This window comes from Corvus hawaiiensis, chromosome 11 (genome assembly GCF_020740725.1).
Source record: "Corvus hawaiiensis isolate bCorHaw1 chromosome 11, bCorHaw1.pri.cur, whole genome shotgun sequence".
NCBI lineage: Eukaryota > Metazoa > Chordata > Aves > Passeriformes > Corvidae > Corvus > Corvus hawaiiensis.
Genome location: NC_063223.1, coordinates 8583763 through 8602608, shown reverse-complemented (window position 1 = coordinate 8602608; position 18846 = coordinate 8583763). Strand labels below are relative to the sequence as shown.

At 49.5% G+C, this 18846-nt stretch overlaps 1 protein-coding gene across 1 annotated transcript in view; it reads right to left on the bottom strand.

Annotated features, from left to right (window-relative positions):
- Window positions 1–18441, bottom strand: part of LRIG1 (leucine rich repeats and immunoglobulin like domains 1) — a gene marked incomplete at its 5' end in the record, with an annotated part of 90076 nt that extends 71635 nt beyond the window's left edge. Inside the window, one exon of the mRNA XM_048315993.1 lies at window positions 18005–18441. Within this exon, the coding sequence (XP_048171950.1) occupies window positions 18005–18441 (437 nt within the window). The remainder of the gene's footprint in view (window positions 1–18004) is intronic.
- Window positions 18442–18846: the final 405 nt, after the last annotated feature.

Below are 18846 nucleotides of genomic sequence, written 5' to 3'. Positions count from 1 at the left end.
TTTGTGCGGTTGCTGCTATTTAATGGCAATGCCTCATTAAAATGTGGGATAAAGGAAGCTTTTGTTAATGACCTGCTCTTTCCCTCCTCATGTACCTTCCCCTCAGGGTTTGAGATCACATATAAAACACATCCCCAAGCTCCTCAAGGGATTTCCTTTTTTTTTTTTTTTCCAGCAAAGCTAAGGCTGACAAGACTTGACATTCCTGAAATGTTTAAATGGGGGAAGAGAGAGAAACAACATTTTTTCAAACCCACTTTATGCATCAGAGACAAGCAAAAATTGGCCCAGGGCCAAAAAAAACCCCCAAAAAATCAAAAATATTTGCGAGATCATCTTAAATACTCCCAATGTTCCTGATGGAAAAGTCCCCAGCTGCACAGCGGACCCAAGGCCCCACGCTGAATACTGCACATTCCTGGAGGGAGCTGCGGAGCAGGCAGTCAGAATCGACAAACCACCACACAGAGCTGCCAGTCTGTCCCCGAGCACTCCATGGGGACAATGCCACCACCGGCATCGCCCACAGCAGCGCTCAGGCTCTGCAGAGACCAGCCTCCCCCTCCAAGCAGGTGGGGAGCCCTAAAAAAACCCCAAAACCCACATCCCAGGGACTTGGTAATGAGCTTGGGATTAGGAAACCAGACTAATGAAGAGGCAAGAGCCAAGATATCCAATTTCTGCCAAATACCAGGAAAAGCACACTGCAATCAGTAGCCATTATATTAATTAATTCATACACCAGCCTATTTTGTAGCTTTTTCCAGGCTGGGATTTCACTTTCCTGATGCTGTGGGACAGAACTGGGCAAGGGAAAGGGCGCAGATGGAGCACTACGGCTTGCAATAAAACCACTAAAGGTGATACAAACCAGATGTGGATGGTAACCCCATGTGTTCCGAGAGGTGTTACAGCTCCATACGTCAGACACAGCATGTCAAACACTCCAGAGCAAGCACCCACAGCGCCAAAACACACTCAGGAGTGGGGAGCATTCCAAGGGGTGCAGAATGGGTTAACAGGAACCCACCGAGCTCCACTGGCCAATTATCTTTCCTCAGTTTACTAGCACAGAAATTTGGGCATCAAAGAGGACCACAGTGTTCCACTTGTGCAGTAAACTTCTTTCACCAACATCACTTCACACTTTCTAGAGTGCAAAGTTCGTGCTGATATTGTTGGCTTTCCTGCTCCCTGCTTCTTGGCACCATCCCTTCTTCTTGGCTGTCCATTAATATGCAATCAGTACATTAAAGGCTTTGTTCCACAGGCCCAGCCAGGCTGCAACAGCCTTTTCCAGCAAGTGCTGTCTTGTGCAGGACAGACATGCAAATACGTTTCAGTGCTCCCAAACAGTCAAATTAAAACCCCAAGCCCTATATTCCCACCAACTGGGTTTTACAGAACAAAGAATTACCACCATCAGTGCCAAGAGTGTCCAAAGAAAACCTGGAAACTATACTGAATTTGCACCCATTATGCTTTACTCCTCTATGCACTGAAGTTTTGCACCATTTACAGACTGACTGATTTGAGGTTCATGGCAAAGGCTGCCTGAACACACTGGCAGTGAGAAAGTTTCCACCACTTGTATTTGAATGATGAATCAGTGGGATGCTGCAAACAGTCTCCCAAAAAATACCACCTGTTTTTTCAGCTATCCTCTCTAATCTTCCAGATCTGAGCAGGAAGCAGGACAGCCCTGCCTCATTTACCATCACTGTGGTTGCATGGAAAACCATGTCACCATATATCAAAATAATTCCTGCTCTTTTGGGAGCATTTTTTGAACGGTTCTGCTCCCCACATGCCTCGCTCCTACGAGCTCCTTCACCCAGCAGCATTCATTTCAACCAGGAAACCAGTGCAGCTCAAGTTCCCCTGTAGTTCTCTACAAAAACAACCCATCAGCTGCTGGCTAACAAGCTCCTCAATTAAACACCTTGTATTTCCTTCACAGACCCCTCTTCTCCTGCCCCTGGGCTTGACTGTTTCAGCCTCTGGTCCAGCCCATCCCCTCCTGGCCCACCCAGCATCACCTCCTGCCCTGCTGTCCAAACAGGCACAGAAAACTTACCCCAGCCTCCCATTATATATTATTAAATCCTGTCTTACTTTTCTTCCCTAGGAGACTAAACACAGGCTCTTAGTTCAATATAAAACTAAGTACATGCTCAAGACAGATCAAACACAGTTTAATTGCAAGGAGTACCAGAAAAAGCACTCTGGCCATTTTAAGCCACACTAATAAGTTTTTGTCCCAGTTTTTCAAGAGTTGCTTATTATGGAGATGAGCCCAACTGGAAAATCAAAATCAAGAATCCCTGAACTCTGAAGGAAGGTTTATCTGAGCTTGGGGCCATATCTGCACTGAATGCAGCACAGCCAAATAACATTTTTCCATTAGTTTTTATCACTATTGCTTTGTGTTCTCCCCCATGAGCACAAGGTCCCATCAGAATTTCTCCAGACGGCCCCCAGTCCCATAAATTGTTAGAAATCTGGACTTACATCAGTGGGATTATAGGAGAACAGACAAATGTGTGCATGCTGGATGGAAAGGGGACATCACAGTGCTTTCAAACTGGAGAGTATTTTTCATTTATAAATAGTTTACATTTTTTGGATCCAGGGGCGGACAACCCGCTCAGTCTGTACTGAGACCAAAGAAATATCATGTGTGAGCACTAACCACAGTGTAGCAAAGATAATAAACAACAGACAGGCAGCCATATGCAGTGAGCCTGGTGGTTTTGGTAGGGGAGGCAAATTAAAAGAAAGAGAAACACCAAATCCAGCAACCTAATCACAGCTAAAGGACCTACTAAATTCCAGAGGGACTCTTTTGTCCAAATTTGGCTGCAGGAGTAACCTCCAGCAGGGACCCAGCCCCCTATAGCCCACTGTACTAATGCTCTTAGGTCTCAGAGCAGGTCTCAGACCTGACACAAAGGAAGGCCAAGCCCAGGTACCTGCAAGCAAGGAGGGACAAAGTGATGTCCAGGTGGCCATACCAGGCAGGGGCAGAGCACAACACGGAGTGGCACACAAGTCCTGGGGCAATGCTCTGGGTTAATGTGCACAAGCACAGTTCAAATTCTGCCCCAAAACAGACCTGGTGCACTCTTCTAAATTTATATAGGAAACAACTACAAGAAACAGGAACTTAAAACACACTGTGCACCTTGCAAACAGGTACCATGTTTGCAAATATAACCTTACGGGGTATGAAAACAACAGCCTGTACTCAGCACCCGGCAAGCGAGGGCTGCTACGGGCAAAGGTTTGCTGGGCTCCTTTGGAAGCCTCCAGCCTCCTGGACTTCACCATGAGAACTGACTGAGCTGGACTGCAAACCTCCTACAGCAGCCTCTGCTTTCTCAGCAAATAAAGCTGAAATGAGTGCCGACATCTGTATTATCCATGCTTTTACAAATATTTTTGATATTACGTTAAACAATATCCTTATACCCCACAGAAGAGATGAGTCTTAAAAGGAAGTGGGACAACTCTGCTTGCCAAGCTGAGAAACCTGGACTTGGAGCATCTCTGTTGAAATCAGCCTGCCAAGACCAATTTGATGTGTTTTATTACTGCAAGGAATTCCACAAATATGCTGGCAACTTTTGAGCGTCAGTGCGGGTTCCTAGGTAGGAAAAAACCGCCTTAAAAATACACATTTTCTGGATTTTGCAAACATTTACCAGATGTAAACTCATGGGCAATTCATCTGCCATGACAAGTGTGTAGACATCAAATCTAGCAGAAGAGGCTGAGCACCCACCTCTGTCGTGAGTGAAAGTCAACAGCCAGATATGCCTGGCTGAACAAAGGTTTGTTTTCAATTATATTTCAAATTCTTCTAACAATAACTGTGTGGCGTCTGGCACCAACACATCTGAGCCTTTGAAGTGGTTCTTGACTTCAACCGGAAAAAGGGGGAGAGCAAAAAAGGGAATCAATCAGCAATTTCAGTCTGACTCAAACCTCTTCTCTGAAGAGAAAATGTTAATACCGCAATCCCCCAGCACCATGAATGTGCACACAAAAACAAGGAAACTTAAAAAAAAAAAAACCCTATACTTGGGACAAAACAGCAATGGGTCTGCTCTGGGGTTTCACCTTTAGAAAAGGTAAAAAGATACACAAGGTTATGAGATACACGAGTCAGTGGTCCCAGACACAGGAGTCTTCCTGCCTCCCAGCACCTCCTTGCAGCTGCTTCGGGTGTTGTGACACTCCACATCCCCTTTCTGGTCACTCATGGTCATGCCTCTAATAAAGAGCTCATGGCAAGAGACATCCAATGCATAAACTCAATGTTTGGAGCATCCATGAGAGACCAGGACAGCAACATGGGTTCTGCAGAGCACAGACTGTGGGGTGCTGGTGGCCACCCAGCCGAATCACCTCTAGATGTGCAGAGAAGAACATTCCCAGGAACCTTAAGCAGGTTTGCAGTACCTGCAGGTACAGGAGTTGCCACACACCCTTATTCCCCTTTCTTTTAAGTATCTAAACTCCTTTTCAGATTTAAATGACACTAAGATCACTGGGGAAGTCAGTGCAAGAACAGGGGAAGCCTCAGTTTTAAAATCTGTATCTTTTTTATCTGGTTTATTCAAATAAGCACAGCTGTAATTTAAGAACAACAAGGTGGCAGAGCACAGCAGCTCTCAAGACTGGGAATGGTGGTTTTGGTCAGAATTATGTTAATTTAAAGAAGGATAAAAATGCCTTATTCGTTTTTCCTAAGCCATGCCCAAGTCCTACCAACTCTTTCTTAGGTCAGGCAGTTTCTGGAAACATTTTCTGGCTTAAAACATTTGCAGAATTTCAAGAATTTGCTCCACAAATCTTGAGGCTGCTTTGTTCAGGAATGCTGACATGTGGGCAAAGGGAAACCAAAACTTTCCTTGAATGCTGGAGAAAACTTTAAACCCTGCCCAAGATGAAAAATGCAACTGTCAAAATGCTGAAGGAAGTGTGGGTTTTCTGTTGCATTTCAAATATTACCCTGAACCCGTTTCTTCCAGGAGGGGAGCGTGGCTGTGCCAGGACAGCCTGCGTGCCTAGCAAGGCTGATGGCCTCCATGCGCTCCCCTCAAAGCAGGGCTGGAGTTAGGAATGAATAAATAAAACAGTCTTCCAGATCAAGTTTTCTTGGCCTTTACAGAGATGATCATGCTGTGAAAGAGCTCTGGGCAGAGAGTCTCTTCTCCCAGACAGGATCCATCCACATCCCAATGCCCCCCCATCCACAAGCACCAGGGGACAAGCCACACTTGGTCGTTTGGTTGCATGGCTCCTGGGACAATACTTGACTTTTCCTCTGGAAATACCCATTGCATTCCATGAAACTGAGAAAACTAAACCTCTAGCTTATCCATAAAGCCTAATGTTTATTGGGTTACATTAGGTGAGACAGACCTTCGCTGCTTTAATTACAGGGCCATTTTCAGGCCGAGGAGTCTTGCCAAAGCAAGGCCCAGCTCCTGCCTGCATCAGCTTGGCATTTATTCCTGCCCTGCTTCCCAACAAGTCCCCATAGACACCATGAGATGAAGACTGGAGGGATGCTTTCAACTGAGGGAGACCAGTGTTGTGGTCTGCAACAAGGTCTGCAGAGCAAGGCTGGAAAACAACCACTGTGGCAGGCTGGGCATGGGTCAAAGAGCCACATACTGCCCCAAAACACCATCAAGTCTTACACATAGAGTTGGTTCGCCTTGGCTTGAAAGCCCCCAGTGGAAGTGGCCACAGTGGATGGTGAAGGAGTCAGGAACTGAAGGCCTGGCAGGGTGAGTGGTGCTGGAGGGCTCCCTCCTGGCTTGTCCCCTGCCTTTGCCCCCATGGACCCAGACCAAAACAGGCATCCTGCAACCCCCTCCCAACACCACGGGAATGCCAAGAGAAGGACCAGCTCTGCTCTTCCACATTTGGCACAGTCAGGTGGCTCCAAAGCCACCCAAACAAGTCAAGAGGAATTCTGCACTTCAAATCTAAAAAGCAGGAAAACGGTCAAAAGGCTTTTCAGTTATGACAGACCATAACCTCCCCAAATTATTTCAATGCACATTTTCAATTCACTTCCAATCCCACCCCAGTCTCATGAGGGCTGTTGCTGTTTATTACACAGCATGTTCAGGAAACTGACTTCCCAGAGGATTGGAAATTTTCCTGCCACCAGCTGCCATCAGCCCAGGGAGCCTGCAGGGATGGGATGGAGCAGCCTAGATAGGTGGTGGTCCAAAGGGAGATCTGGGGAATGATGCACCCTGCAATGGCAAGAGACTGTTTTATAACCAGCAGTCAGAACTACTCAGGAAACCATAGAGGAAGCAACTGGAACTTGTTGGACAGGGAAACTTCCCCATTTTGTTTCCAAATGCACAGACTTGTAAGCCTGTGCTGAATTCCTGCTCTTTTAACAATGTATCTCGCAAACAAAGCAACATTAACACACAGCCCCAGAAGTGCTCAGCTGCCACCTCCTCCTCCCCCAAAAGGCTGGATCTGTGTTGTTTTGACCTGAAAAAAACTCCATCTATGAGAAACCTAAAGGGCTTAGTGGTGCACAGCCTGTTCCCCAGCAAGCCCCATGCTGGCATTACGACTTGCACACAGGGCACTTCAAGCCCTGCCTTTGAGCTGGCTCAAGTATTCCCAGCTGGAGAAAGAAGCAAACAAAGTAAACAGCAGGACACAGAGCCCAGCCAGCCTGAGCACACCGTGCTCATCACACACCGCAGCTGCAAGAGGAAACATCACTGAGCACGGGCTGGGCACAGGGACATGCAGGGAATGTGCTGGGAAAAACCTTGAGCAGTCCGAATAAAGGAGAGCCTGGGAGCTGCAGTAAGCCTGGGAGACAGGCAGAGGGATGCAGCACAGTCCCAGTGTCCCTGCCAGCTGAAAGGACAGCCTAGGCTCTTGTGAAGCAGACCACAAAGTGGTAACACTTGAGACAAGTGCTAGGAACCGTGAGAGAAAAACTGTAGTAAACAGCCTGGGCTGGGATTTGGCATCTCCCGAGGATGCTGCCCGGCTGCATGGCTCTGCCTTCTCCTCGCAGAGGCTGTAAATCCCAGATCCCTTGAGCAGCCAGCGAGGGAAGGGGCCCCAGGCAACAGTCCCTGCCCCGGTGCTGCCAGGGGGATGCAGACACCCAGGGCCACTCCTTCTCACCCACAGCTGACAGCCCAGCAGGCCATGAAGGCACCTTCTTCCTGGGAATTCTGCACCAAGAAGAGCAGCAAGTCACCAAAACCAATCCCTAGCTGTGGCCGTGGCAGTCACAAGAGCTTGCTGCTTTGGCTGAGATGCTCCTCCACTGCACTGGTGACATCACTTTAGACACAGAAAGCCATGCTGGTCCCCAAAGAGGCCAGGATTTGGGTGCTTTCTCCATGGCATCCCCTGTTCACAGGAGCAATGCAAGGGGTAACCCAGCACCAAACCCTCTGCTCCTGGCTATGGATATCAGGTTAATGCCAGCACCATTCCAGCAGGACTCTGAACACCTCTTTCACCAACCTCCTAACAGAGGTAAGCACAGCCTTGTCTCACAGCTGGGTCTCTGTCATCCACTTCTCCTGCAGGGATGGTTAAATAGCACTGCTCTCTCCCACAGAGATTCTTTGATTTCTCATACAGGAAAATCTCACACTGCTTCCCTTCCCTCAGTGGGGATACAGCCACTCTCCTCAGCCTGCTGCCTATGGGAGAGATAGGCATTCCAAAGTTGAGTTCACCCCTTAAAGTAAAGCTGGTCAACAGCATCAAAAGCTCTGGGACAAGAGAACAGACACATGGACCATTGCACAACCTCCTCTCTCAGGAAACCTGGGCAAACAGCAGTACCTGCCTCAGAGAGATTATTGCACCAGGGAGGAGCAAATCCAGCTGTTGTTTTAAGGAGACAGTGTAAGCCAAACACATCCTGTTAGGTCTGTACAAGTTTCTGTCTGAGGAGATTAACTCAAAGACCAGTACATGTCTCTGCTGGTAAGGTCAGCAAGGATGAAACCAGAGCTCCTGGAAGAGCTTCAGCTCACCAAGGAGTCAGAAGCCAAGCAACTTCACTGGGGAGCTGGACTCAGCCTCACGGAGATAAATAGATGCTTTTACTGAAGCTGCAGGAGCTGAAGGAGTCCCGCTGCATGCCTGTGGGCTGGAGGGACAGGCTGCCAGCTCCTCGTCCAGCAGGCAAAACAAGTGACACGACTCTGGAAAAAGTGCTCAGAGATCAGGGGTGAAGCCTCAGCTCTGCAGACCTCCTCCCAAACCAGAAAACTTCTTGCCCACTCACATAGCAAAGGCAGTCTACCTAGGTACCCATTTTAGTATTATTTTCTAACTTACTGTAACAGGAAAAGTTTATTTATCCACTCTTATGAACTGTCATTCAACCCCTTAATTTAATCAACCTCAACAGCTTTTGGATGGTCACCACCTCAATAACAAAGGTTGGAAAGTGGGAGAGGAGATATACAAGAAGTTTACAACCATGTGAAACAATAAAGATGGCACGACTCTCACAAATCTTTCCAAATCAGAGAAGTCTAAAAATACACGCTATCCTTTATTTACTGATTTATAAGCAAAATGCATGCTGTACTCCAAAAGAATCCAAAGGTGTTCAAAAGCCAGAAACTCAGACTTAGATGACTTGTTTAAGGAGGAAGAAGAATGAACAGACTTGTTTATAGACCAACAGACAGGAACAGCACAAAAGTACATTTAGCAGAGAAAAAGCACAAACTATTATGACACCTTTCAAAATAAAACATCACATGGTTTGTTTAAATCTCCTAAAACAGGAGAAGTCTCCCCATATTGCCAAAACAAATGAAATACAAGTGTGGATATGACTCTGCCCCGGTTCAGAAGGAGACAAAGGTTTACAGTGAGTTACATGGACAAACAGCACACGGGATGCTCTCCTGGCTCCCAGCAAGGCCAGACCACAGGCAGCAAAACCTCCAGCACGAGCCAGATGCCCTGTGTCAGCAGCACCTGGCATTTCTGCCCATGCCTTTGCCATCACCACACAGGTGGGTGAGTGATGAAGTAACTGGGCATGAGAGAAGGGGAACAGGATCAGGAACATCCAGGATCAAGATATACCTCCTCAGCCTTTGCAAATGAGAGAGGTCATTGCTGACACAGGCCATGGACACACCCCTGTCATACCCCTCCATCCTCACATTTCCCTGGGGCTGCAAAGTCTCACGAGAGAGGAGGAAATCCCATGGCTCCATGCACCTTTCAGCTCCAACTCAAAGCAACCACTTTGTGCCGGGAAACAGCCAAGTTTGGGCTGCCTGCTCATGGACTGGGCTGCTGCAGAAGAGCTCATCCTGTGCAGACTGCTAGAGGACATTTTCTAAACCTGTGCTAAAGGACTGTTTCTAGTGCTTTTCCACAGCTCTGGAACCCAGGTGAATGGCAGAGCCACAGCAAAAAGCAAGCAAAAGGTGCCTGGGGCTGCTCCCCAGGCAGCAGCGACGGCAGAGTGAGCTCCAGGCTCCCCCCGTGCACACAGCGCAGCGAGGAGAGGCACCAGTGTTTGGACAACTGGAACACATTTAGGGGGCAATTTTTCACAGGGCCTCCAGCCAGGCCGTTTCCTACGATCACTGTTTTATTACCCAGGACACAACACATAGACCAGCAGCTCCCCCACCCACAAAGTCTCCCACCACCCCACTCCTACACAGACATCACCCACAGCGAGCCCCAGCGGAGCACCTACGCACACAGGACACCACCAGCACCGCAGTTATAAATGCAACTACTACAAATCAGTGTCCAGCAAACCTGTCACCTCCAACTGAGTATCTTCCACCAGTTCAACCCCAGCACCTATCTGCACCAGGGCTCAGCCAAACACTGCCACACACGCTGCATGCACTGCCCTGCTGGACAGCCATCACTTCTTAGTATTTTTTATATGACAGATAACATTGAAAACTTGTGTTTATATTGGCATGCAGCAGGCTAAAACACACTAAAAGTGAAGTAATAAAGCAGCCTGAATACCAGCTAGGCAAAGTATATTTGGACCTTGCAGGTCAGTATTTTGGAGAAAGGCTCATGAGTAGCTGGTGTTGATGATGAATTCTCCAGAGCAGAGGTGTATTCATAGCATTGAAAGACAACAGGGTTCCATCCTGGCAAGTGCCCATCCCAAAATCACAAGCTTCAGGCAACCAGAGAAACATGTAAGTGGTGAGGATGAATCCCTGTCCCTGTGTGTGGGCAAGTGGGAAACAGCACTGCCCAGACTTGGCATTCTGAATTTCTCATTTCCTCCTTACACCTGAGGGTTTGTCTGCCTTCCTGTAGGGAGCAAAAAAACCTAAAAGTTGGAGGAGGTGGTCTAGGAAAAAGCATTTCAGTTCAAGATTTCACAGCCAAATTTCCACTGAACTCAAGAGGGTGTGTTCTCTAATCTGAAAGGATTCATCTAAAAAACAGGCACCTTCAAAGGGGAAATGTTTGCAATATGCAACTGAGTATAGTTGAGTAGGATTTACAAGAATTACATTTAAGACTGCACCTCTCCCAATTTCAAAAAATAATGAGACTGCCCCAGCAGGCCCAAAAAAGACACCAAAGGAAAATTCACAGAAGTTACTGCCCTGTTATGAGCAGCAATATCGACACTACCCAAACCCTGCCTCCCACCCTGGAAAAAAAAGACAAAAAAAGACAAATTCCCTTGCACATAAAATCTTTATCTCCAAAACAAAGCTTTAGGCAGCTAATGCATTTTTAAATGCAACTTGTGTATAACATTTTAAGAATCTGTAGCTCTACATCAAATTGTTCAGTTGTTATGTCTCCTATACTTTTCCTCCTGAAATCCCCACAAAGCCACTGTGGGAAGCTACAAAACTGCTATGGCAGGTGCACATTACCAACCATCCTGTTTGCACATCCAGCATGGTTAATAAAAACTACACAGATGGCTGCAGTTTGAGACCCTTCCTTCAATTCTTACTCAAACTGCAAATGGACCCATGTGGAAGTGAACCATGCTCCTGGAATTGGACGTGACACGTCATCAGGTCTTGAGAGGTGACCCTAAAATAGCAGGCCCTGCTTCTAGGCATCTCCAAAATTATATGGTTGTGGCCTGAGAGACAACGTGCTGAAAACATAATGAGGGAGTGTAACATATTACATATGTTGTGGTCCTGCTCTGAAGCCAGAGGAGGCTGGGGTTGTAGGACTTAGGCTGCAGCACAGGACTTGGTTAACTATTAATGGATGACTCAGCTACAATAATAATAGGTATTTCATGTCGTGCATTAGCACAACGGCACCCTAGTCCTTGACTTAGGCCTCTGTGCATGCTAGGAAAGAAACAATATATCGTAGTACATCATTTAATAGCTGGATGTACCAGGAAACAGGTATTCTTCCAGGGTTTGCAGTTCCTGCACACCCTGGAGCCTCATACTCTGCTTCTTTCTTCACGTGCACTGAAAACCAGCAAGGGACCTCAGAAGAGAGCTGTCAGGGGGTGCGCAGGTTTGCATGAAACCACAACACAGGCCCAGGTGCTTTATTTATTGTTATTCACCAAAGCTAACTTCTATGTTAAATCACTCACTCCCCTCACCCTGCAAGAGGTGCTAATTCCTGCCCAGCCCAGGTCCTGCAGAGCTGATCAACCTGAAGCCTGGATTTTCCACAGATGGCTCTTAGAAGCAACATTAGTCTAAATTATCTCTGCTGCATTCATCCACATGATCCCATCCAGCTCCACACTGCAAGACAAGGGAGTCACACTGGGTGATTAGGTTAGCAGCACAAAATGATTGTGTTAAAAGCTGATGAGCTGAGCTAACTCAATCCAAGGTGTCTGGCAGGGCAGCCAATGAGATCAATTAAAAGCCCTGCAGCCCTAATTGAGAGTTTCTGGGTGCGGCTGACATACCAGTCAGGGCCAACACACAAATCAGGGACAATACACAAGTTCTGAGCAGAGCTGGCTACTGAGGAATGAGAGCCATCATCCCAATTTGCAGCCACTCTAACTTCAAGACAAAACCTGAACCCCTCTTCGAGGGATCAAAGCACTCCAAACCCAAAGGCAGGCAGTGCTTGGGCATGCCCAGGGTGACACTCAGCAATTCCCAGCTGCCCTGCTGGGAGACGCACGTATATTCATGAGCACCTGGGCTCATGAAGCAGAGTCAGGAGGGCATTTCAGGGACAATTCTTGGGGGATTTGCCTCAACATGAAACCACCTTGAGCCCTTCCAGCAGGCTCTTCTGAAGCTGCAGTCTGGGAGCATCCTTCCAGTGCTCCCGGACTTCCCTGCACCAGGTGAGGTTCACACATCAAATAAAGCCCCATTTCGAAGAACTTCTACATCTGCCTAAATCCCCATCAGAGACAGGACTCCAGCAGCAGCTTAAGCAGGGAAGTGAAATCTCACCCATGCTGGAGAAAGCATTTAAGTACCTGAAATGCTTTGTTGAAGTATCTGGGGTCCCAGATGTGTTACATGTTATGTCTACCACTTTTAGCTTCTTGATGCCAACAAGTGAAGGGATAAGACAATCAACCTCGCATTGGCTCCTTAAATTCCAAGCAGGAAATCCTGCAAAGCTCAGCCACCCCCAAACCTTACATCCAGAAAACTGTAGAGCACTTTGCACAAGCAAAGAAAAAAAAATATTAAGCTGTACCTAACACATAATAGTTGATTTTTCTAGAGAACACTTGATGGTGTATTAGTTTCTTTTCAACTGCCTACTGAGACGCTGGTTCCTCTTCCCTGGGAATTTTCCCTCTGCAGCTCCTCCTCCCCCAGCTCCCAGACCATCCATTCTCCCCTTTTCAAACTGCACCCATTGTAAATGGCACTGAATATTAACACAGCCCATTGAGCACTTGCATCTTTTGTATGGGACCCCTGCGTTTCAAATTGCAGTCACTGTAGAGAGGAAAAGTCTCAAAGTGATTAAATGCCATGAAGTTTCTCAAAAGGGGAGAGGAATATGCAGAGGAGACTGAGGGGGTCCTAGAGCCTTTCACTAGAAGCCAGGGGCTTCTGTGAGAGCCAGAAGGGCTTAAGTGGGGGTATTTTATCCTTTGTTATCAATCAGGTATTTACTTTTAATCCTAGTCTGATGAGCCAATTTCTGCCCCGGCTGTGGCTCAGTGAGGGGTGGAGATGAGAAGCTCAGACAGCAGATGCAAGATGCAGAAGGTTCGCTGTTAACTGCTGCCCTCCTGTAGGAGCTGATAAATAAATACTGCGGCATGCTGAGGGTGGTCAGCAAATCCACCGACACATGTTCACACAGGAAGGGTGGATTTACTTGCAAGCACATGTATTTATTTGTGCTTAAGCAGCAGGCCCGGAGAGGCACTGCTTTGCAAGGAGGGGCTCTGCTGTTACCCACCGGGGCCAAGCTCCAGCGCAGGAAATGCAATCCCGCAGGGTCCAGAGCCATCCTGCAGCCCTGAGGCTGGGCACTATCCGGAGCAGGGCCACTGGCAAGGACAATGCTCCGGGAAGCACCAGATCTATGTGTCACTGCAAGCCATGCAGGAGTTCTTTCACAAGCACCACCAGCTCCCAGCACTGTCCCACCTGAGCAGGAAAACCTCCTTGGAGCACCACCCAGCAGGGAACCACTGGCTTCGCAGGATTGGATTTCCACTGTTGCCCCAGGAGGAGGGAGAGGGACCAGCCACCTGCACCGATCCACATCCCTTTGCCGAGCCATCCTTCCAAGCGCGGCAGCCCATCCCCGGGCAGCCGGCACACGCTGAGAGCTCCGCAGCTGCGCGGGGCCAGGAGCCCAGGGTGACCATTACTTAATCTTTGTTCCATTATTTCAGCAGGCCTGGAAGCAGGACATGCAGGAGAGGTGGTGCCAGCAGCACTCCCCCCTCCCAGCACTGTCAGCAGGAGAGTCCCCCACACCACCTCCTCTTCCAGCATCTGCAGGAGCAGACTTACTCCAGAGCCCAAGAACAAGTAATGCCCTTCTCCCAAAGGATCCCATGCAACCAGCATCAGCACAGCCCCTTACCAAGCAAGCAAAGAAGCTACCCTCACACGTGAAAGCAAAGCAACAAGACCTGATACACGAAAACCCCAGTTTAGCATGCAATTTAAGTTTATAGGTAATTTTGAACATTCAGCTTCATTGCTTTGGACAAAATCTCTTTGTATGTACACACTTGAGCACAGCAAGAGACTGCTCCTGACTTCTAGTTCAAATGCACTTCCAGGCCCTGAAACCACTGACAGGCACCCACAGGACTTTTAAAAGCATTCAGACACTGCCCTGATCTCTCCAGAGAGCAGCAGCACCATGCAAAGAGCCAACCCGCACGCAGCTGGTGCCTCGGGGCAACTTATCCATATAGCCAAACCCTGGAGCCTTCCTGAGAAACAGAGAGCAGCTCTTAGCCTAGCTCTCCTGGATACTTGAGGACGCTGCCTTTTCCCAGACGTGCCAGGCACGTGCACACTGACCCAGAGGCAGAAGGGTCCATGCATGGATGGTCAGTATGCCCCAAACATCCCCTAGTCATTTGGGTTAAATATGCACAATACAGCTGTTTAAAATTAAAACTTTCTTTCCTGCAGACCATGTTAGCAATGAATTAGCTATCCAACCACAGCCACACGGCCCCCTAAATCTTCTCACCAAAAATCTGTACCTAAAATACTATTGCTTTATCACTAAATAGGAAAGGAAAAAAACCCTTAATCATACATGATACCTAAAGGAAATCTCTCTTCTGTTACTCCTCAAAAATCAAGATTCATGACGAGAAAAAAGCAGAGGATGCGCCACATCACCAACAATGCTGGAGCCCTGGCTTTTTCGGGGCACAAAGCATTCTGTACTTCAGCTTAGCCCTAAACTTTATGCCACACTTAACACTCTATTGTAAAAACAAACTTCAGACTTAAACACCACAACACACGAAACACCTCCAACAGCTTCAAGGGGAGGGACTGCAAAGGAGCTCTGTGCACATCAGCTGCCCAGCAGAGTTTGATTCTCCCGGCTGCCCCCACGGAGCAGGAACCCTTCCCAGCTGCAGGTGGGTGCTGGTGCAAGGACAGGATGGGTCGTGGCAGTGTTACAACGTGCCCTGTGCAGCAAGTCAAGAACACTTATATAACTGCTACACAGTGCTGAACTGCCTGTTGCTTTTAAGAAAAACAAAACAAAACCAAAAAAACCCAAAAAACATCCATGCCACGCTACGTCAAATGTGAGCGACTCCAGCCCCTCTGCGTATCAGCTATTCCCTCTGAAAGCTTGGGAGAAAAATTACAACTTCGAGCTCTGCTGCCAGCAGAGAAATAACAATAGTTTCAAAAAGCCCCAGTGCTTTTCCTCGGTACTGATAGTCCTGTTGACAAAATACGCGGCGTGATTAAGTCTGTTCCAGAACCCTCCCCGGCTGCCGAGCCGCATTTCCAACCCGACAAACAAAAGCTTTATCTCCAACACACTGAAAACCGATTCCAAGCACTGCCTCAGCATTGTGGCTCTCGTTAGGAATAAAGATAAACTGCTAAGGAGGGATTGTTCAATAGCGCCTTAATGAATTTAAAGCACTGCCACCAGAGTCACTGGAAACTGGATTTATCTCGTCTCCTACTAGCGATCGAACATGCCCAAGCTTATCACCCCGGGGAGCAGACACCTCCGGCGGGACACAGCCTGCCCAGAAGGGACGGAGATGAGGGATGCACAGCTCCAGCATCGCCTGTCTCTCCCCAGTTTACGGCTGGAGAACCCGCACCCCCTGGGCAACACTCCCGCATCTGCCACGGACCACTGCAGACCTTCACGTTTGCCTTCTTTTTCTTTAAGAGGGCACGTTAAAAAAAATTAAAAAAAAAAAAAAATCCAAGAAGCATCAGAGATACTTGCACAGACGTAAGTTTTCTCTAGCACATGGTGCTTTTATAGAGGACATTAAACCACTAAAAAAGTGTGTTATCAACTCTCTGCACAAAAAATGAACACTTATGATCTCACCAAGCCTGAAAAACATGCTTCATCCCTGTGTTCACAAACTGAACTAGGTAACTTTAATCACTATTTGGTAATTAGAAACAGTATTACTTTAAAAACAAAATATTTGCAATAGCTTCAGCGTCTTCTTTTTATAGTAGCTGTGGAGAAAGGAAAAAGCCTTAATGTTGCATTTTCAGATACAAAAGCCACCATTTAAACCAATTCTTTGGTTAGTTTGTAACATACAAAATTACAAACTGTATTCTAAGTGTCTAAAAGATCAGTCCACAGCAGAAGATTTACACGTGCTGTTACTTCACCAATAAAATTTAAACTCAACACAAGACACCCCAAAACCTGCTCCATTTGAAAAAGACACTCCCGGGTATTAGCACTCCGGAAAAGACCACACAACAATAAATTTGTTCTGTCTGGGCTATTAACGCACTTCCTTGCCCGAACAAAGATACGCTGTCCTATTTTAAGAGGTGCATGGGAATGCTGGAATTATTACAAGCTTGCTCTGAAAGGTGATGGAAGGATCCTTCAGAGCAACTCAGCAACAGGTGAATGGGATGAGTCAGGGCTTTAATGCAGAGGGCACACGTTCCTCTCAATATGACACATGATAATTTCACATAAAACAAGGCATTTCTGCAGCCAAAAGCAAATACCACCAGGAGAACCTGACAAACCTCTAATAATTCTTCTTAATAAGGAGCTGGATGATCTCCAGCAACATTTCAGTGTCCATCCTCTCTGCTGGCAGAGCTGAGGAGTATCTATTACAACCAGGCGTTTTAGAGATTCAGTAATATATAAATCTATTCGAACAGCAGAGAGGCCCCGAACAGAAGCGCTGTTTCCCAACTCTTCCCTTCTGGATCCTGATTTCCTCAAGTTAATTAACAGTTGAGGGCACTTATTTTTACAAGTTTGTGATCGCACACACATACTCTCAGTGCTCCTGGACTGTCAATGCTGAGCACACTTTTCCCCCCAGATCTCCTAAGCTTCAAGTGTCTGACGTTTAATTCCAGCTTTGACCAGCCCAGAGCAGCGGTCACACAACCGGAGCAGACCCGCTGCCCTGCCCGGGAAACGGCAGTGACACCGTCCTGTGCCTGGACATGAACCTGAGCACTTTAAAACACCCTTCTAGGGATAAAAAACATCCCACAGTGCTGCAGCAACCACCAGGTGCCGGGCTCTGAGCTCAGCTGCCACCCAGGACATACGATACACCGCAGCCTTATAACTTCGCTAGACACGCAAGTACTGAGGGAGCGCAGCCAGCCGCGCCGCTTTACTGGAAAACACCTGGATTTTACTGAAATTCCCCAGAAGCCCTCAACTCCCTTTCGATCCCTCGAACTTCACAGCCTAAAAAGTTGGCAGCATTAAAAGCCAGAAGGGCGGGCGCGGCCGCGGCCGCGGCGCTGGGGTTCGGGCACCCGGGCGCGCCCCGCTCCGCTGCCCCGGGACGGCGCGGATGGATGGACAGATAGATGGATGGGTGGACAATGTCCTAATAAGGATTCGGAAGCCCAGGCTAGCCGTTATCTCCAGCAGATCCCATCGCTGAGAGGCCAAACCCGCTCCCGGCTCCCTTTTCTCCGGGAGACCCGGAGGCCAGCCCCGCATGGGACCGAGACACGGGGAGCCCCGAGCTCCCACTTCTCACCCGGGACCGGCATCGCACCCGACGCCTCCATCACCCCCGTCCCCGCGCCGGGTGGGCGCCAGAGGGGACACGGGATCCCGGGACAAGCTTCGCATCGCGCAGCCCAGCAAGGCGCTAGCGCCCGCTTCGCTTACATAAATAAACCGGAGTTTCGCGGGGATTTTTGTTTAAAGTTTTCCTGTTGTTGACAACAAGCCAAAGAGCGGTGGTTTGGCTGCCCAGACCCCTCGCCTCGCCCCCGGTCCGTCCCCGCGGGTCCCCCCCGCCGCTCCCCGCCCGCGGAGCCCCCCCGGTACTCACACGTGCCGCGGCCAGCGGGGCAGGTCCCGGGGCAGGGCGGGCAGTGCCAGCCCGCCGCAGCTCAGCGTGTCCCCGCCGCAGGCGCAGCCCGCGGGGCAGCCGGCAGCGGCCGAGCCCAGCAGCCCCAGCAGCAGCAGCAGCGCCGCCGCCGCCCGTGACGGCAGCGCCATTTTGTATCCGGCACCGGGGAACGTCCGCGGCGGGAGGAGGCGGCAGGAGCGCTCACGCCGCAGGCGCTCAGCGCCGCTCCGCCGCCCGCAGCATCGCCTCGGCCGCCGGCCCCGCTGGGCGCTACGGCACCGGCATCCACCGGGCACTGCCGGGCGGATCGAGTCCGCGTCCCCGCCGCGGGAAGCGCCTCCTGCTGCTCCTCCTGCTTCGCGCCGCACGGCTCGGGCTCGGCGGGCGCCGGCGCTGGCCGGTCCCGGTGCGCTCCCGCGGGGTCAGACCCGCCGCCACAGCCGCCCGCCCCGAGCGCCGCTCGCCGCGGACCCACGTTGGCGACACCGCAACATGTAGCCGCGCCGCCCCCCGCGCGCCCGCCCATTGGCTGCCGGGCGGCCCCCGCCGCGCCGCCATTGGGCAGGAGCCCCCCTCCGCGCGGCGCCGCGGCGTCCCATTGGCCTCTGTGGCCCGTCAATCACGGGCGCCGGGGCCCGCCCCCCTTTCCCACTCCAGGTGTGAACGCGGGCGGCCGCTGCCCCCCCGCGCTGCCCCTCTTAAAGGGGCCGCGCCCGGCGCTCGCTCCCCGCGCACCAAAACCCTCCCTCCCGTAAATCCGGACAATCTGCTGGAACACCAGGGCCTGAAGGCATCCCTGCACCCCGGCGTGTCCTTCTCCG